Source organism: Phalacrocorax carbo, chromosome 16 (assembly GCF_963921805.1).
Source record: "Phalacrocorax carbo chromosome 16, bPhaCar2.1, whole genome shotgun sequence".
NCBI lineage: Eukaryota > Metazoa > Chordata > Aves > Suliformes > Phalacrocoracidae > Phalacrocorax > Phalacrocorax carbo.
Genome location: NC_087528.1, coordinates 14469051 through 14490106, shown reverse-complemented (window position 1 = coordinate 14490106; position 21056 = coordinate 14469051). Strand labels below are relative to the sequence as shown.

The window sequence follows — 21056 nt, the reverse complement described above, 5'->3', positions numbered from 1 at the left end:
CAACGGTCTACAGGGGCAGGGCCAGCAGCCCCCTTAGCTACTGGCCCCGCCCCCTGGCCATGGCCCAGAGGGTGGTGCCGGCTCCCACCCCTTAGCTACTGGCCCCGCCCCCTGGCAACGGCCCGAGCCTGTGTTTGCTCCGCTCGGGGGGGGGGGCTCGGTTTGGGTGTTTTCTCTCCCCCCCCCCTCCCGCGCCGGGAGCTCCAGGCGGCTCCCGTACGGCTCCCGGGGCCTTCCCCCCTCGGGGGGCTCGGCCCGCCCCTTTCGCGGGGCGCTGTGGGAAGGGCGGGGGCGGGGCCCGGGGGTCGCAGAGCCCCAGCCGGGGCTCGGGCAGCTCTCGCTGCCCCCGGGCTCCTCTGGCGCCGGGGCTCCCGTGTTCCCTCGGGCGGTCGCAGCTCTGGGGCTGTCTCAGCCCCCCGGGCAGGCGTGCTCTGGCGTTTAGAGAAGCGGAGGCGTTGCCTGAGGTAAGGCTTCCAGAGCTTGGCGCTCTTTGGCAGCAGCTGTACTAGAAAGGTCCCTTGTGGCCTGCTTTGCTTTTTTTCTCCCGGGATGCTGTTTTGGGCGCTGAGGGGGCGGTGAGGCGGTTTAGTGGTATGGTGTTCTGTTTGGGGTTCGGTTTTTGCTTTGCGGGTTGTGCACTTTATTTTGCTGGAATTCCTGTCTTTACTGAAGCTGGAACCTTGTTGTTTTTCACTAGTTGTGCCATCTACTGTTGCAGTTGTTAACTTGGTCTCTCAATAGGCCTGCTGGTGAGATGCTGTCGTCGGGGTTAGGGTGAGTATGTTGCCTGCATCTGGGTATGGAGCCTTATCGTTTCTCAGGAGAGCAGGTGGGATGTCAGGCGCAGGGGTCGCCTTGTCTCTCTGGTTCTCTAGGTGGAATAGGTGGCGGCGGCCACGACATCCAGCCTCATTAGAGCATGGGCGAGCAGAAGTTCACGGTGCTTCCGAGAAGGCTGTCTACAGCCAGTTTCAATCCAAATTGGGATTTTGCTTTTCTAACTGCATCTCTGCACACTCTGGCTATGCCCGTGTAGTTCTTGGCGGATAACCTTCCACTTCTCCATTTCTGGTGTGCTTCCCTTTTGGATTTGAGTAGACCCAGTGTAGCTGTACGCTTCTACGGGAGACCTTATCTTGGGCCGCATACCTCCGGGACACAGGGCTCTACCCACCCTGGGGACAGTGATGCACAGACATCAATATGATGGATGCAAAATGTCCGTCTATTTGGCTGCGTCACACGCTGATATAGCTCTTGCGGTTCCTGTTCCCGCCACTCCTATGGGGAGGAGTCTATCTTTCCGTCACATCCCGTAATCTTCCGGTCGCCGATCCCGGTCTATTCCCCTACAACCCAGGAGATCATGGTTGAGCCATGGGGGCCTCTTGCTCCGCTTACTTCCCTTTCCTTTGTAGGGGATAAATTGGCTTTGTGCTTCCAATGGAGAGTTCTTGAAGAATTCCCAGCTCTCACTAGCTCCTCTGTCTTCCATGGAAGCTTCCCACTGAATCCCTCCCAATTGAGCCCTGAGTGCTCAACTGAGAGCAAACTGAAATTTACTCTTCTAAAATCCAGAACCCTTGTCTTAGAGGTGACCTTCAGCACACTCAGCAGGACCCCGAACTCCACAATATTGTGGTCACTGCAGCCAAGGCTCTCACTAACCAAGACACTACGTGGTTGCTGGCTAAACCACGCAACTTGTCACCAGCCTCATTCCCCTCACGTTCTGGATGGGTACCACCAGCTCATATGGATAGGAGTCACTCACACTTGACTGGTGGGCTTTTCACCAGGGCAGAGCATGTTCCTCAAGCTTGGCTGTGGCACCTTTGTGCTTTTCCCCCTGGTGCTCAGCCAGGAGCTCATCACAGCTGCATCTCTCCCAGCACAGCTCACAGTCAGGAATGAAGAGGGAGCTGAGGGGCACCAGCTCCGTGGCACATAACTCTTCTTTTTACCTGCCAGACCTCCAGTGTTGCAGAGAGTTGAAACCACTGCACTGATCCCCTGAGGCCAGACTTTGTGCCTTGAAGGTCAGACCTTCAGGTGGGGGAAATGGTGCAGAGGCCAGGCTTGCTGCCCCTGGTGGATAACAGAAAGGTGGGTATAGGCTTGCCCACTGTGGGGTGGCCAACGATGGCAGGGCCCTGGAAGCCTCTCTCTCTTTCCCCTCCACCTGGTTAATTCCTGTCCTGGACAAAGGGGAGCCATGCACAGCCTTTGGGGCTGGCCCCAGAACCACTTGCACCCTGGTCACTCCAAGTAGTTTCTCCAGCCACAGCCCACCCCATTTGCCTGTAATTGCAGAGACATGTGAACAAGGAGGATGGGCAGATTCAGGATTGCCTCCAGGGCAGGAGCCCACAGCGGAGGGAGGACTGGCCTGGGAAACTCCATGCTCTGCTGAGCTCCTTCCCCAGGCTGCTGGCAGTCCCTGTGTGGACATGAAAAGCTTCTGGGGTTCACTTCCTGCCTTCTTAACAAGTAGCCAGGGCCATCACTGGCTCTCATTAATCCAGGAGTCTCTTGAGCCCCTGCTGTAATCAATGCAGCACAGGGACGTTCAAGAGAAAATGAGAGCTTCCATCATGCTTTGTTTTGTGGCTTTCAAGGTGTGCCAGTGAGTAATGGGGCTCCTTCCACAAGAGCTCTCACCCCAGGCTGGTCTTGTCTCTGCTGCTATGGGATGTCAGGGCTGAACGATGAGGCTTTCTCAAACCCAGGAACTACAGACAAGCTGGTAGTTTTACCAGAGGAGGAACTCTGTTAAGAAGAAAAGGAGGGTAGTTGTTGTAGGCGATTCCCCTCTGAGGGGGACAGTGCCAACCAGACCCATCCCACATGAAAGTCTGCTGCCTCCCTGGAGCTCAGGTCAGAGATGTTACTAGGAAACTCCCTGGTCTGGTACGGCCCTCTCATTACTACCTGCATTTTGTTATGCAGGTGGGCAGTGATGAGGTTGCGGAGAAAAGCCCAAGGGTGATCAAAAGGGGCGTCAGGGCACTGGGGCGACTGGTCGAAGGACTGGGAGAGGAGGCAGTGTTTTCCTCAATCCCATCAGGGGCAGGGAAGAAGAGTACTGAAAGGAAGAGGAAAACTCATGTGATTAACACATGACTCAGAGGCTGGTGCCACTGGTGGAATTTTGGGCGATTTTGATCATGGGGAGGTTTACATGGCACCGGGCCTGCTGGTGGCAGATGGAGTTTGCCTGTCTCAGAGGAGGAAAAGGATTCTTGTACGTGAGTTGGCGCGGTGCATCAAGAGGGCTTTAAACTAGGTTCAAAGGGGGAAGGGGATGTAGCCAGGCCCGCTAGAGAGGAGCCTAGGGGTGGTGGGCCAGGGTTGGGGTGAAACTGATAGCCCAGCTCAAGTGCATCTACACCAGACGCACTAGAAGTGGCCCTGGGCTGCTCCATGGATCAGCAGAGGAGGAAGGAAAGGAAGGAGGCAGATGGAAGGGAATCTAAGCAGGCAGGGTGTCTGAAGGACTCCAAACATCTCTGGCATAAGCCCCAAAAGGTATGGTAATCCCCATTCTGGCCCTGAAACCAGTTACCCTGGAGTCAAAGCAAGTTACTACAAGAGAAAAGAGTGCACTTGTGCTTGCAGCCCAGAAAGCCCACTGTATCCTGGGCTGCTTCAAAAGAAGTGTGGCCAGCACGTTGAGGGTGATTCTTCCCCTCTACTTCGCTCTGGTGAGACCCCACTTGGAGCACTACATCCAGCTCTGGATCCCTCAACACAAGAAGAACATGGAACTGTTGGAGCAGGTCCAGAGGAGGGCAACAAAAATGCTCCCTTCTGCTCTGAAGACTCCCTCTCCATTTCTTCACCACCAACCTCACAGCTCCTGACCACTCCTCAGCTCTGCTCAAGTCCCCACATTTGCAGGGACAGAGGAAGAGAAAACATCCAGATAGCTATGGCTGGTGGAGCAGGTGTGCAGACACACGATGCACACACACACTCTCATACACAATGCATGTGCTCAGGTAGGATGCACACCCATGGTGTGCACACCCACCCAACGTACACCCAATGCACTTCCACCCACACACATACCTGATACACACCTACACACACACCAGCGAAGCGCACTCCCATAGGCGGAGGCAGCCCGCCCCCGGTACTACCTGAGCATCCATGGGGTCGGTGCTGTTGCTGTAGCCCTGCCCGTGATGAGACATCACACCACAAGCCTGTCCCCATAGGCACTGGCGGTGGAGCCAAGGGGTGGGGCCAGTGAGTGGGCCTGACATCATGGGCACAGCGGGGTTACTGTCAATGGCACGCGGAGGGTGAGCCAGGTCCTGCGTACACACAGATTTACAACAATAATGATATATGTGGTCACTGGAATGAAATTATTAGCTAATAAAGAGGGTGAGGGACTCAAATGCAGTTTGAACACTTCTTACTGGCTGTACCATCTGTCCGTAGGGAAACTAATCACATTCTCATCTGTTTCTGCACAGTGTGTTTGAATTTGCTTTAAACTCTTTGTGGTATTCCACATCTCTGACTAAAATTTGGCTAATATTGAAATTAACAGTTTTAATTTCATTTTTGCAGAAAGACAGAACTACTGTGAAAGGAAGAAAGCTTTGGTTTTTAACCAATGGCTGAAACTATCTTTATTTTACTAAATATCTTTCCCAAATGAGAAACTACTTGCGCTCTCTTTCATGTCTTCATTTTCTCCTAAATATTGTTGAATGTTCACAATTCTAGCAGTCTATAAAAGCAGTTTATTAGAGATGCATATGAACTAAAATTGCACATACAGTTGTGTAAGATGCAGTGCATAAATACTGTGGCTTCATTTTTAAAGAGGTTTGTTTATGGACCAGGAATCAATCAGATGTGAGAAGGTGGATGCTGCTGGGAGGCTGATCAGGACTAAGGCTGAATAAAGTGCAGCATGCTCTGCGAATCATAGAATCATAGAATTGTTAAGGTTGGAAAAGACCCCTAAGATCATCGAGTCCAACCGCTAACCTATCACTGCCAAGTCCACCACTAAACCATATCCTCAAGCACCACATCTACCCTTCTTTTAAATACCTCCAGGGATGGAGACTTAACCACCTCTCTGGGCAGCCTGTGCCAATGTCTGACAACCCTTTCGGTGAAGAAGTTTTTCCTAATGTCCAACCTAAACTTCCCCTGGTGCAGCTTGAGACCATAAATACTACTGAATGTGCCTTGACTTCCTGGAACAGAAGGAAGAGTGGAAACTCTGTCTTCCATGTTGTTACTTAATGTCTCCCCAGCTACAGTGTCACTGTGCAGTTGTGGGTGCCACTAGCTGCTTAGGTAGGTAGCTGTTACCATGCCTGTGCCTGCCTTTAAGGGAGGAACTTGAAAATTGTCTTTGCAGGAGGAAGTGGGCATGCTGTAAGGATAGTTCTTCATCTTAAACTACTTTTTAAAATAATCATCTTTCTGGTAGTTGAGTAGAGCAGGAGCAAAGGGTTATCACATTGAAGTGCCCTAGAGTGGCTCTTATTTTCTCTCTGATCAAACAGGGAGGTTGCACATGGGACGGCTTTGCATACGGTGTGTAAAGGGGGACAGGGAATTACTTTATGAAATTACTTGGTGTTGACCTGATGTTGAACTTGGCCTTTCATTGTGCTGGTCTCTGTTGTTCTGCCTCTGGGTTGTTTGGTTTATTTCTGTGATTCCTTAATGTCAGCATTCCTCACACATGTGTTTGGAAGATGTGGCAGAAGGTCTGGACAGATTCCTCACTGGATCAGCAGGAGTACGATAATCATCACTTATCCTTAACCACTTCAGAGTTTTTGATTTTCTGGTAGTGATAGTTTTGGGTATTTCTTTCACTGTTTTTGAGAAGTTATTTGCAATAATTTTAACAGTCTGAATGAACATGTACGTGCACTGAATATGGTAAAGAAGCTTGGTACATTGATGATGTGCTTTTTTTTTTTGCACTGGGGAAAAAAAAAAGAATTTTAGAATAAAATAGAACGGTTTGGGTTGGAAGAGTCCTAAAAGATCATCTAGTTCCAATCCCCTGCCATAGTCAGGGATACCTTCCACTAGATCAGGTTGCACAAAGCTGCATCCAACCTAGCCTTGGACACATCCAGGGGTGGGGCATCCACAACTTCTCTGGGCAACCTGTTCCTGTGTCTCACCACCCTCACAGTAAAGAATTTCTTCCTAATATCTAATATGAATCTACCTTCTTTCAGTTTAAAACCATTATGCCTTTTCCTATCACTACCCTCCCTGATGAAGAGTCCCTCTCCCTTTAAGTACTAGAAGATGCTATAAGGTCTCCCCAGAGCCTTCTCTTGTCTAGGTTAAACAACCCCAACTCTCTCAGCCTGCCCTTATACAGGAGGTGCCCCGTGGCCCTCCTCTGGACGGACTTGAGCAGGTCCCTGTCTGCCTTGGGCTGGGGGCCCCAGAGCTGGATACAAGCGCTCCAGGTGGGGTCTCACCAGAGCAGAGTAGAGAGGGAGAATCACATCCCTTGATCTGCTGGCCACACTTCTGCTGCTGCATCCCAGGTTGTGATTGGTAGAGTTCTGGGGAATTCTGAAAAAATGAAGAGTATGTGCTTGATTTATTCTAATTCTCTGTTACAAAAGCCTCTGTATCTTTTCATTTTCAGCTGATTTCTGCTCATCATTCTTAAAGAATGCTGTGTCTTCTGAGGTGTAACTTCGCTCTCACATTTTTCCCAGGCCACTTGATACATGCAAAATATTTTAAAGCTTCTGAAATTTTTGTGAATACTTTTCCTTTTCTCAGAGTAGTTTTATGCAGTTGTATTCATTAAAAAAAAATAATTATGTTTTGCTAGTTCAGTTTGACAGCACTTAGTCAGGTTTTGCAAAGCTTTTAGCTCTCCCTTAGACTGTGTCCTGGGCTGCGTTAGGAGGGGTGTTGCCAACAGTTCGAGGGAGATGATCCTTCCCCTCTGCTTAGCACTGATGAGGGCATACCCAGAGTACTTGTTCAGTGCTGGGCTTGCCAGTACAAGATAGACACGGTCATGCTGAAGATAGTTCAGTAAAGGGCCACTAAGGTGACTGAGTGACTGGAGCATCTCTCCCATGAGGGAAGGCTGGGGGAGATGGGACTGTTTAGCCTGGAGCAGAGAATATATACATCAATGTATATGAATACCTGAGGGGAGGGTGCAAAGTGGAGGGAGCCAGGCTCTTTTCAGTGGTGCCCAGTGACAGGACTAGAGGCACAAACTGAAACAGGTGGTTTCCTCTGAATATCAGGAAATGTTTTTTGCTGGGAGGGTGACTGAGCACAGGTTTCCCAGGGAGGTTGTGGAGTCTCCATCCTTGGAGATATTCAAAAGCCATCTGGACATGGACCTGGGGAACTGGTTCTAGCTGTTTCTGCTTGAGCAGGGAGGTTGGACCAGGTGACCTCCAGAGTTCCCTTCCAACCTGAAGCATTCTGAGATTCTTGAAGTCTGTGATACCCAGATAACCAGGGGAAATCTGGTAATCTTTCTAGTAGTATGAAGTAAATAATCACAAAAAACAGTGGCCTTATAGTTCGAGGTAAAATCCTTCAGTAATTCCTAGAGAACTGTAGCTAATTTTCTTTAATATTAGCTGTATTTTTTTCCCCTTTTTTCCCTTGACACTACTTTCAATATGTCATGAGCTGCACATGCCAGGGTGTTTCAGTAATGTCAGTAATTCAGGGATATTTTTATTATGACTGATCTATTGTCACAATTCTTTCTATATGTTTAGATACTGGGAAGCTGTTGAATTTACAAGAATATTTTTTCCATCAGTCATGAAGAATTCTGTGTAGTTCTAAATAGTTACACTTTTTCTAATATATTGCAGTAATCCCTGGCAAAAGTTAACATGTTAGGTAACTATTCATATCTGGGGGAATTCAGCACAATATAAGATACAGCCACATTTTAATGATTTAGTCCTATGTTCATTTATGATGATGGATAGCTATTTTAGAATATTTATTGTTAGAGTGAATTCTTTCTGTAAGATGAGGTTAACTCTGCTTAACTCTAAGCGTTATAAAGTATATTTAATTATTGAGATTAATTCTTTTCCCTCATTTTCTGTATGTCAAGTGCTACAATACTTTAAAGTACATGGTAACATCTTCCAATCTTTTTGGGAAATAAGTGATAATTCTAACTGAGAAATATTTGTAGTTTGCTCATTTTGTGTAGGCTATATACACAGAACATTTTCACTCATGATTTCTTATCATTATTTTGGGCAATTTCAAGATCTATTTCCCTGTTACTGGTATACTTCTACTATCCTGTTGAATACTCTATGAATAAGTCATCTTTCCCTGCAATGCATTAATTCCATCATTTCTATTAACTCAACTTTAAATAATTATTTCAATTCTGAACAATTCTTTGTATTCCAAGGCTTATTTAGGTGTGCCAGCTTGAATGTGGCCATACTTCTGATAACTATAACTTTTGAATTTATGAATAGTTCTTTGTCCCAGCCAAAGGGATCTTGGACATGTACTGACATGTACTTGGCTAGTAATAACACATCCCAGTTACAGGCGCCCAGTTAGTCCTGTGCAAGGAAGTATCTTGAAGTTCAAGGAGAATTTCTCATATCTTCCTTGAGAATTTATTTATAGCTATCTGATATTTTCCCATGCCTTCTATATGTCATACTGTAGTACTTTTGCATATGGAATTATGAAAATCAGGCCTGTGGCTGGTTCATCTGTTCAACAGCACATCATAGATGTATTTTGTGAGTTTTTATCTTCATGCCTCAAAAATTCTAACAACTACACATACTGCAAAGCATACTTGCTTTTGGTGATTAATTTCCACACCATTTTTATCTTCTGGGTTTCTGGTGAGTTTTTCTAGAAGAGAAAAACCTGGTGGAATCAGCCTGGTAGAATTGGAAATAATTCTACACAGGGACAAAAGCATACTTGTCTAATGATATTTTTTCCCTGCAGAACACATGCATATGCCAAGTATTTTAGCATAGTGAGTTCTTGAGTGCGCACGTAAATAATTCACAGATATCAGTACTATCTCAAATATCCCTTCCCATCATTCTGTATTTTAAATCCGTTCCATAGCTGGATGAGGCCTTCAGAGACACCAGGAAATTAAGAAGGCATTCAAGTCCATTTTGGCATGGACTGAGACCTGCAGAAGATGCCAGTGCTGTCCAAAATATATGTGTGTTTTACAGAAATTCTCTGGGTATTACATTTGCATTGGGCAAACTTGAAAAATCAACTCAAAACCTCACAAGAAATATAATACAATCTTCATGTTATTGTTTTCTTAACTGTGGTAATGAGGAGAAGCACAGAGCCAAGATAACCAAAAGTAACCAGGACCTTAAACACAAATGCAGAGGTCTAAACTTGAGCTAGTCATCCTCAGTTCCTCTTCTAGTCAGAGGAGAGAAAGGCATCTCCAAGGGGCTTGTTATCTGATCTAGCCTAGAGACATGTTCTTAGGTTAAAGCGATTGCTTTAATTAATTGAAGTTAACTTCATCACAAAAGTATTTTTGGATGGAAAAGCATTTCTATTCCCAAGTGAGAATTTTCAATTTGACATATGAACAGGAACACCTCTAAAGGCTTTTCTGAAACTCCATGTCGTTCCTGTTTTGCTGATCGCGTGATCATGGGGTGACTTTTCTTTATGGGAAAATGAAGGGGAAGGAAAGAATTGCTGTCAGTGTTCATCACCGGAAAGTTCTCACCACTTACCTTCATGGCGCCTCAAACAGTTCTCTCTTGACCTCACATGTGTTTCTGATAGCATCCACTGAGGCACATTAGGAACATGTCTTTAAGTAAAATAATTAAAAAACTTTTAAAGAAATTTTATCTGTTAAAGCCCCAGGCGCACAGGTGCATCTGTACTGTGCTATCATTACCGCAGAAAAATCATAGTCAATGTTTTAGCTAATTTGTTTACTGACTCTCCACTCTGATGTGTATGTTCACATACACCAATCCTAGTGCTACTGAACTCAGGGCCATGTACGCCTGCCTGCATTTCCCTACACTAACTCTGTCACCTACCACATTGCAGAAAACTTTTCCCACACCTGTACTCACTGTTCCTCGCACAGAGAAATGCTCATTCCAAAAACCTAACCAGATGTTACTATTCATACTGGCTAATGGCTACAAACAGTACACTGGTTTCTAAACGCAGGCACCAACAGACAAAAATCACTGTATCGCTACTCTGTCAGGGAATACAGCATTGCTGTCGGAGTAAGACCCCACAGCTCTCTGTTCAGCCTTAGCAAGACCTCAGGACTAAGGCTTGTCTGGCTTTGTCTGAAGTTGCCTTGCCTCCCAGGATCTTTTTCTTTAGTTAGCTGTGACAGGAATTTTTGTAATGACTGGGTGGCTATGCCTGATTTCTTTTAGTTCTGATGAAGCTTTGTGCAGTATAGACATTTTTATGCAGCTGCCGGTAGCAAGTAGTTACTCTGCATAAAGTAAATATTGCTGACTGCAGCACCATGATGCAGTGTAGAGATACAGGCCCTTATTCTGGATAAATAAGATACAGAATATATACAAAAATTATATTCTCTGTGCAGAATAGATAGAATAAAGGCTGATAGAGAGCACATGCCTGCACTCTGCTCTAGCTCCTGGTGTAGGAATACAAGCCTCAAAGCAGACAGCTGATATGTAGCATAGAGGAGCATATACATGGGATCAGAAAAGGGGCAGGGGTGAACACTGGACACCTCCAGGCACTAAACAATTCAGCAATAATAATTGTTAAAGAAATTAAGACCTCCAAGTGTTGCAAAACCATTTCTACCAATAAACAAAGGGGACACAGGAGAATAACTAGCATTTTTAAATGTGCCATATAAGGTAAATTTTAATTTAGCATGGAGCTGCAAACAACTGAAGAAAGAATAAGAGGTAAAGCATGTTTGAGAATGTATAACAAGATCCCTAAGGAGTCCCTAGGTGAGGAGGAAGAAACCACCACGAGGGCTGGCAGTGTCGGCCACAGGCTGAGGGGGGCAGGCATTTTTTTGTAATTATTAGATCAGTGGGATATTTTTTCTGGTTTGTTTTTTTTTTTTCTATATGCATAAAGTCAGCATTGTAGAATATCATTTGCTGCAAGAACCCAGCCCTCCAAGGACCTTTTGGCTTGACAGGCTGATCACCCAGGGCTGGTATGGATGTGATCAGGAACGTATCTGAGTGAATGTTTTCTTCCCACTTATTTGATCAGCTACTCTCAACACAAACTACACTGAGCTGTGATTTGTACCTGGTTAGTTATTCCATTGGATAATATTCTCACATAATTTTGAAATAAAAAAAATAAAATTCTTAAAGTTTTTTGAGCAGTGAAATCTCTAAAGCACCATTAGAGACCTTTTGGCTGATATCAATATTCTGCATTTTTCTTAAATGTCCCCAGCTGCAAGAAGCTGTGGCTTGTTCTGAACACTGAATTTACTTCCAGAATATTTTCCAGGGAGGGTATTCCAGATACTGAGACCAACAGGTGCTTTTTTACAGCACGAGACATCACTGCCTGTGAAAGTAAACAGAGTCTGCTTCTTGCCACTCTTCAATAAACTGTACTATGGTTAAAAAATAAGACCAGCACTAACTTCTAAGCTCACGTGTAGTGGATAAGCCTCATGTGTACTGGTTCCTACACTTATCTGACATACTGTGGAAATTAATTAGTCTCTAGATATAGCATTGAAAGCGCAGTGTGACACATGTCTAGTCTGGAGCACAGTAGCAAAGACTGTTTTCTGATCTTCTAGCCAAGATAGAAAAGGCTTCTAAAAGACATGGAAGAGGAAGGAAAAGGAGGTTAAGAATATCTTTTTTCATCGAGTTTGGGGGAAAAAAAAAAAAAAAAAACAACAAAGAGCAAAAAACAAGAGAGAGATGCAGAGCGCAGAAATTCTTGAAGGAGTGGAGACTTGATTATACCATAAAAAAACACTATACTGCCAATCTACACGTTTTCCATAGGTGCTTGTAGGTTATGAGAGACCAGAATCTGAAAGCCGTGAAAAATTTTTAGTCTTGTGCTGACAATAGCAGACCAAAAATACTATCATCTGACTCGTTTTGACAAATTGTGCACAGTGAGAAATGGTCTTTTTCCTTAAATCCATAAGAGGGAGTCTGTGAGCAAAAAATCCTTCAGAAGCACCAGGCCTTCTAACTAGCTAAACCCTGTGCAGGGAACCATGACAGTGACTGAGACAATTCTAGGGCAAAGATGCTGTCTGGTCACATCAGGGTGTGAAAAATGTATACTCTTGCTCTAGTGTGCAGACTGTCTGCAGACAGGATACAAAACTCCTGGTGCTCAGCTGAAACTAGGCAGAGGAATGAAGGCTAAAGTGCAATGATTATTTTCAAGGACAGTATAAGATAACTGATATGCAACTGTTATAAATGAGATAATTGTAGGGTAATTTGGAGGTGAAGAGTCTTGGTAGGGCACTCTCATCAGTAACACCTTATCAGACTGAGCTCGCCTAGGTAGCCAGATCAGAACCGCTTCATATGGATAGGGATGTCACAGACCAGGACCAAAGAGCAAAAAGTAACTCAGAGTGGATTGTTTATTTGGAAGGAGTTTGAGAAGAGAAACGGAGATAGAATGGCTACAAAAAGGTGGTTTCAAAAGTAGAAAAAAGTGGGGAATAATGTGTGAAATCAGGTAAAGATAAAAGATGAGAACTTCCAATGGTAGGAGTGCAGTTGCTTATGGATGGTAATGAAGCTGACTACAGAGCCAAGCCCAAAATTGTTAAGGTTAATTTTTTTTGCGTTGAGAATAGAAATACCATATGTATCTACTGCTCCCAAGACCAAACATGGTTCTGAACGCTTTTTCAAGCAAGAATTTCTGTGCTTTCCAAAGCTTGAAAATATTCATAGTAGCGTTACGAATATATGATTGGCTAATCATGCAAGTCAACAAGAAGTCTGTGAATAGTGGGGACCATTCACAGATGGTTATGACTAGGTATAAGCATAGGAATTCTAGCAAATGCCAGAAGTATCTTTAAGTAGAAACTGTACTGTCAGTAGGCTCAGTGATCTCAAAGCTTTCAAAAGAAAATAAAAGGAAAATCAATAAAATAAGAATGGAAGGAGACAGAAACAATGGCTCAGGAAAAAAAGAAAATTAAAATTCATCTAACTGTGAAAATAATGTAGTCACAGAAAATGCCCTACAATGTCATGTGGCTGAAACAAATGGGGATCACAAGACTCACTACAGCCTATATGTTCCATTATCAGGAGCATAAGAAGCACAGAACTAAAGCAATTCACCTGGTTACGTATTAAAAGTGTCTCTAGTTTTGAGTGCTAGAGCCACATATCCTGTCAAATGATATGAAAATCGATATGCTTTTCCATTTCTACTCAAAGGGAGAATTGTATTCTTAGTTGTTAGGCAGCCACTGGTTAAAATAAAGAGCTATGCTGTGGACAAGAACACTCCCATGCTTAGGGAGTTCACGACCCCCAGAAATTATGACTGTAAAGCTAGGATCACCTTTTGGGGCAGACATGGGTCTCAAATCTTGGTTTCTTCTTCCTGGATGAATGCTTTAATCACCAGTGCCCCTAATCATTGCTTTCTCTTCAGTGTGTTAAACTCCTGTTTCCTCCAAGAAACAAAATCAAACAAAGAATCAAAGAACACCCACCCAATGCTATGTCCAGCACTTCTGAAAAATGTGAAATGTAAGCAATGTAAATATATGTAGGTGCATGTTCATGCTCTCAGACAGCCTCATGGGATAAGCACTTCAGGGAATTAAGCCCTGGATCTCTGTCAAGTTTCAGGTTTGCACACACACTGTTCAGCTCTGATGTCATCTGGGACAGTTCCTGGAGCTCAGCTCTGGACAAAGGGCTTGAGAATGTACAGACTTTCAGAGCTAGCTGAGGGAGAGCAAGGTCCTCACTTTTGTTCAAGTTTCCCTCTAGATGACTTACCCTTTCTATGGGATCTGCCCTCTGAAAAAATTTATAATTATTCTGGTTTTTCTGGTGTTTCCAATAGTGCTCTGTAGGTGGCAGTGCAGAGTACATTTCTCTGGTACTTCACCTGACTAAGAGATTTGAATTTGAGTGTTTGGAAAGATCTGGGTGTTCTGGTTATTGCAGTCACTGTATGTCTGTATTTTTCCGTATGACTCAGGCAGTCTTCCTTTACAATTGCTCGTTATTACTATTAGACATGTTAGTATTTTGTCATTAGTCTTACACATTGTTGGTTGTCTAGCTCTTTCAATTGACTTTTTCCTATTCTTACTCCTACATTACTTGTACCATTGCTCTGGTTCATTTGGGAACAAAGCAAACAAATCACTTGGAACTCCTATAAATCGTTCCTTTTTAGTGTGTGGGTTGTTTTGGTTTTTTTTTATGTTTCACCTTCACAGAAAAATGTTTCCAGAACCCTGAATAAATTAAATAAACAACATGTCCTGTTCCATAAAAAGAACAAACCAGTTTACTTGCTGATAGGGAAATTAATATATGTTTATTTAAAGCTGATGCTCTGAAAATAAGTAAAGATAGATGGGGCTTTAGGGCTGATGGAAAATCACATTTCCTCTCTGCTTCTGCAGGTCGCTTGGCATGACTTCTCAGCTCATTTGGCTCAATGTTTTTGCATTCACCTGTGGAAACTGGTGTAAATTTCAGGACACCACGGCCATTTTGCACTGGAAAACACTATGGAGTCTTTTTAGCTCAAACTGCACACAATGTTTCAAGCATTGACACATTATACAACTCTGTGGTTTGGAAATCTTAAATCATGCGGGTTTTGGCAGGCAGCTCCAGCTTTCACATGCAGGAATATGTGTCTTGATTCCCAATGTCATTAGCTTCATTAGAGCAAGTTAGGTTTACAAACTATGTCTAAAAGTCACTTTCTAGACCCTCTTGAATAACCTTCTGTCCTTTCCCACTCACTGAAAGCTAACACTGTCTTGATACCTGCAAACCTAACCATGAAGTCTTTGTTCCTTGTTACAACACTCCAATATCAATGACTCTCTATCATTTGTAGACTTGTCATCCTCTTATTGGAGATGAAAATCAGAACATAGAATTTAGATGACCAGTTAAACAACACAAACAGGAGTACTGAATCTTGGTCTCAAAACTTTATGGTAAACCATTCATTTCCCTAGAACCCCCTGGAGCAGTTCTTCCTGGAGGTCATTTCCAAGCACGTAGAGGAAAAGGTCGTCATCAGAAACAGTCAACATGGGTTCACCAAGGGGACATCAGGCTTGACCAACTTGATAGCCTTCTACAATGGTGTGACTGGCTGGATTGATGAAGGGAAAGCAGTGGATGTTTTCAGTAAGGCATTCGACAATGTCTCCCATAGCGTCCTCACAGGCAAGCTAAGGAAGTGTGGGTTGGATGAGAGGACAGTGAGGTGGATTGAGAACTGCCTCAACCACAGAGCTCAGAGGGTCATGATCAATGGGGCAGGGTCTGGATGGAGGCCTGTCACTAGCGGTGTTCCGCAGGGGTCTGTGCTGGGTCAGTCCTGTTCAATATATCCATCAATGACCTGGATGAAGGGACAGAGCATCCCCTCAGCAAGTTCGCTGATGATACCAAGCTGGGAGGGGTGGCTGATACACCAGAGGCTGTGCTGGCATCCAGCGAGAGCTGGGCAGGCTGGAGAGCTGGGCCCAGGGGAGCCTCGGGGAATTCAACAAGAGCAAGTGCCGGGTCCTGCCCCTGGGGAGGAACAGCCCCCCGCACCAGCACAGGCTGGGGGGGACCTGCTGGAGAGCGGCTCTGCTGAGAGGCCCTGGGGGTGCTGGGGGGCAGCGAGGGGACCCTGAGCCAGCACCGGGCCCGTGGGGCCAAGGGGGCCAGCGGTGCCCTGGGGGGCATGGAAAGGAGTGTGGCCAGCAGGGCGAGGGAGGTTCTCCTCCCCCTCTGCTCTGCCCCAGTGAGGCCACATATGCAGTGCTACATCCAGTTCTGGGCCCCCCACTTTAAGAAGGACAGAGAACTACTGGAGAGAGTCCAGTGGAGAGCTACCAAGATGATCAGGAGACTGGAGCATCTCCCTTATGGGGAAAAGCTGAGAGACCTGAGTTTGTTCAGCCTGGAGAAGAGAAGGCCAAGGAGGGATCTCAGCAATACTTATTAACATCTGAAGGGTAGGTGAGAGAGGATGGGGCCAAACTTTTTTCAGAGGTGCCCAACGACAGGCCAAGGGGCAATGGGCACAAGCTGGAACATGGGAAGCTCCCCCTGAAGATGAGGACAAACCCCTTCCCTGTGCAGGTGCCAGAGCAGGGGCACAGGCTGCCCAGAGAGGCTGTGGGGTCCCTTCCCTGGAGACATTCACCCCCCGCCTGGACGCGGCCCTGTGCCCCTGCTCTGGGGGTGCCTGCTCAAGCAGGGGGTGGGACGGGATGAGCTCCAGAGGTCCCTTCCAACCCCTGCCATTCTGGGATTCTGTGAACCCCAAAGGGTGTCCCATAACTGTGATTGCTAGGTTAACAGATAATGTCCCTCTGCAGGAAATGTGAAAGCTAGGACAACTAGTTGATATGGTCCTGAAATTGCTGGGAAAAAGGCACATCTGCCTTGCAGGTACCAAGAATGGAAAGCAGCCTGCAGCACCTGGAAGTGCAGTACACCAGCCTCATCTGTGTCCCAGCACTCAGCTGCCCACAACAGCTTTGTGTACTGGCTCCCAAGCCAGCTTGCTCAAAGACCTTTTCCTGACAGATACATACATATCATCCATATTGCTGAACAGCCATTATTTACAGTGGCAACCTCTTTATGGTACCTTTTGCTTGTTTTTGAAGATCTATTTTTATCATGGAGTTTATAAAAATGTTTTATGTGTGAAGTTAGTTGAAGGCCAATGACAAGAATTTGAGACAGTCCCATGAACAACTGCAAGCAAAGGCAGGACAGGAGGCTAGATGTTTCTTTATACAATTTAATTGATACAGTACTAAAAGCTTTTACATGACTATCCAGCCTCTTGGACTAGATAGGTCAGGCATGTGAATCACACCGTAGATGCTATATTTACTTTCAAAGTATCTCTGTCACATGGCTATACATAGCCATTCTCATTCAGGGCAAGCAGCCCTAACAAACGCAATGCTCTAGGAAATTGCTAAATGACTTTAATTAAACCTGTAATATAAAAAATTACAAAAATACAAAAGAATGCTTTATCTGTATCGGGAGTCTTCATAGCCATAGTAAGTGATTCTGTTTTCTCTATCTTTTAGAACTGAAAATACTTCTATTATGTGTTTTATCTGAAATTAGGATTAAAATCTTTTTATCTGTTTTCCTGTAATAGCAATATAATTAAAAGTTCAGTGTTATATTTTAGCTTATATTTTGCCTCAATGCAATATTTGTACTAAAATTCTATTATGTTTTTGCCAACATAATTTTGAATAAAAGGAATCCAGATTTGGTTAGACCATGCAATAATGAGGAAAACAGGCAAACAAACAATATTGCCCTTTTTATTAAATAATTACATTAAGCCATTGATCGGAAAATAAACTTCTCACTGCTTCAAGAATTTGGCATTGCTGATCACTGGATTTTCCGTATATGAAAACATTGCTTTTTTAGATAAGAATAATTTGAAAAATAATGAATGCATATTATGGTTACTGTTACTCTCATATGTTCTTTTGTTTTCTGCAGAGATGGGTATTCTTGCTGTACTTGCTGTACCATTGCTTCTTTTAGGGATAAGTGGAATAATTTATATTTACCAGTCAGTCAAGTGGCTATTGTCCAAGTCAGCTGTGCAAAACAAGGTTGTGGTGATCACAGATGCCATCTCTGGACTGGGCAAGGGTGAGTTGTCTCATTTCTTTTCAGTCTCAGTTCAGAGAACAGAAACAGCCTGAGAACCACTCTCTAGCTGATAAAATGTGCACGCATTACCTTGTATATATCCATAGCTGGCTGGATGAAACAGAAGTTAAGAAATATATTTTTAAACAAATCCTATGGTTTTAAATTTACATTTTTGGTTTCAGCCACAAGAACTGCTGGTAAACTTTTAGGAACTGCAGAGCTTTGTATTTATTTAATTCAATAGAAGAGAGGCTTTGTATGCACGTTAAGAATGCTATTTTTAGCATGTTGCTACTATGAGATCTTATTTCACAGGCTGTCACTGCAGGGTAGCAGCAAATCAGTAAAAACAGGTGTCACCTTACTCTTTACACGTTCCTTTTCAGCCTTTAAAGGCTTCAATATTTCCTGCTCCCTCTAAGCAACAGTGCTTACCCCTCTGTCCTGTTCATACCTCTGCCCCCTATTACCCATGTTATTCCTCTTCCCTTGACATCCTCCAGTACCTCAACTGGGCTGCCTGGCTATGTGTAATGGTGGGTTCAGCGGATGGAAGGAAAGGGTATGTGATTATCTATTTATATAAGCTCATTGCCTGGTTGGCCAGCCACTTAGCATATACTACTTCTTGGTTCATACTTTCTGCCTACATGGTGCTGCCAGATTAAAGGTACTGTGTCATATATTGTTTATGGACAGTCCTGCTCTAGGCATCACCTGAGGGGCAGTAGATGCAAGTGCCTGATAAGGCAAACATAACTTGAGGCTACATTTTGGTGTTTTCAGTGAAGACTGAAAACTGTATGTTGGAAACCTTGCACTTCCAAGCAGAAAATAGATGGGGAAAGGAAATGCTTTTGCAGAATTATTCCTTAGCAGAACAGAGTAGACACCTGCAACAGAAATACACACTATGCTGGCAAGGAGTGCTCTTTATCAGAGCCTGCTAGCAAAAGGTATGAAATAATTCTGACATCCACATCCCACCTCATTTTTCCCTTTCCCTGACACACTTCTGTTTCAGTTGAAGGTAGTATTAGCATGCGTTTTCTCTGATCAGTTATATTTTAGTATTTTTGTTTGGAGAGGAATGATTTAAAGTTCTCCAGCTGAGGTTGGGTGTCTTATAGAGTCATAGAATGCCTGGAGGTTTCTAGACAAAAGTCCTGCTTGGACCAGGAACATCACCAGTGCTAGATCTGGTTGGGTGTGGCTTCAAGTCAAATCTTGGAAACCTCCAAGGATAAAGAACATTTATTGAACATTTCTCCTGGAACCTTGCTCTAGCACTGCATGACCCCTGGGGAAAATTTTCCTGAGTTCAATGTCCTTATTAACCTTTCTTAATTTTTTTTTTGTGTGACTACTGTCTCTTGAGGCTACAAAAGCAATCACCTCCCCACACCCCACCCCCACACCCTTTTTCACATAGATGAAAAAAAGAAGTAACTAAAATTTTATTTTCTTATCCTAAATATACCTACTGCCAGCATCCCATAGGGTGATACTGAGAAGGTATTTGCAGGCTTGAATTGTTCAGAATCATGAATAATTTACTGTGCAGCTCACTCATGCACATGCAATGGCCATTTGTCCAGAGCTTTAAAATACCAGCTGTCTGGCCAGCTGCTGCATATTTGAGCTCCTAGGCAACAGCCAAATTCCTTTTCCCACATGCCAGATTTTCCAGACTAAAGGCAACATTCATCAAAGTTAAAAAAGAGAAACAAAAACTATGATGATGGAAGATGTTTGCAATGGTTTATGGTTGTTATTTAAACCTGATTCCTGTTTCTTCTTGGTGCTATAACTAAGAAAAGTCCAAAGTCCAGGATAGTTCTAGAGGAGAACATCACTGGTTTCCCTTTTACCCTTTTATTGCTGTTCACACAGAAATCACATTTTATTGACAAGGTTTCCCCAACTTCTATGTTTATAGGAAAAACACTGGTGTGGTTATAGTACTGGCAAATAATCTTTTGGGCTTTAAATCAAAAATCTTTCTATGCTAGAAAAAAGAAAATGAAAGACATTCTTAAAATTACTGTTGTAAATAATGAAAAAAATTACATAAATAAAAGTATCCAGCTGCACAGGTTTATAAATATAGAAGAGTGATCCAGAAGTGCTTCCATACAGATATTAAGAGTCTAACATGGACATATAAGAAATCTAAGATAGGCTTATCAGCATAACGGGATTTACCTGTGGGTATTGAAATCTGAAGAAAAAACTTTTTGGAGGACAGAGAGCTATTGCTGTACTATTGCCCATTCAACAAAGGCCATAGGAGCTAAGACAGGTCAAACAGGCTGGAAAAGCATGAGTAGACCACATTCCTGTTCTTCCCATGCTGAATATGTAACTGTCATACAGATGTGATTTAGGGACCAAATATGAGGGCTCCAAAGCTGATAGCTTTTTGGAAGACCTAATCAGGAAAAAATTCCATGTAAGGAAAAACAATCCTGATTTCCAGTCCTACCAGTACACATAACCCACTGTCAACTAATTGTCTGGCTGCACCCAAACGAAATCTCTGGTATGGGGCACAGAGGGCACATCATCAGTTGCATCCTCAGACCTAGCTGCAAGACATTATTTATTCCAAGAAAGAAAAAGGTAGGTGATTGTGCACTTTTCCTGTTCAAAAGGAAAACCTTGACAGATTGCTACATTGGAAGCCACAGTTTCAGTACAGCTGAGGTAGAACATAGAACAAAACATAGAATCATAGAATCATTAAGGTTGGAAAAGAACTCCGGGATCATCAAGTCCAACCATTACCCAACACCCCCAGTGCCTCCTAAACCATGACCTGAAGTGCCACGTCTACACGTCTTTTAAATACCTCCTGGGATGGTGACTCCCCCACCTCTCTGGGCAGCCTGTTCCAATGCCCGACCACTCCTTCAGTGAAGAAATTTTTCCTAATATCCAATCTAAACCTCCCCTGATGCAGCTTGAAGCCATTTCCTCTCATTCTGTCACAAGTTACTTGGGAAAAAAGACCAACACCCACCTCACCAAAGCCTACTTTCCAGTAGTTGTAGAGAGCGATACGGTCTCCCCTCAGCCTCCTCTTCTCCAGCCTGAACACCCCCAGCTCCCTCAAACTGTCCTCATAAAACC

General features: G+C 44.2%; 1 protein-coding gene across 1 annotated transcript in view; it reads left to right on the top strand.

The window, feature by feature from the left end:
* Positions 1-221: 221 nt before the first annotated feature.
* Positions 222-21056, top strand: part of DHRS7C (dehydrogenase/reductase 7C) — a 29633-nt gene continuing 8798 nt past the window's right edge. Inside the window, exons 1-2 of the mRNA XM_064467121.1 lie at positions 222-464; positions 17766-17921. Of these exons, the coding sequence (XP_064323191.1) occupies positions 17768-17921 (154 nt within the window). The 5' untranslated portion in view covers positions 222-464; positions 17766-17767. The remainder of the gene's footprint in view (positions 465-17765; positions 17922-21056) is intronic.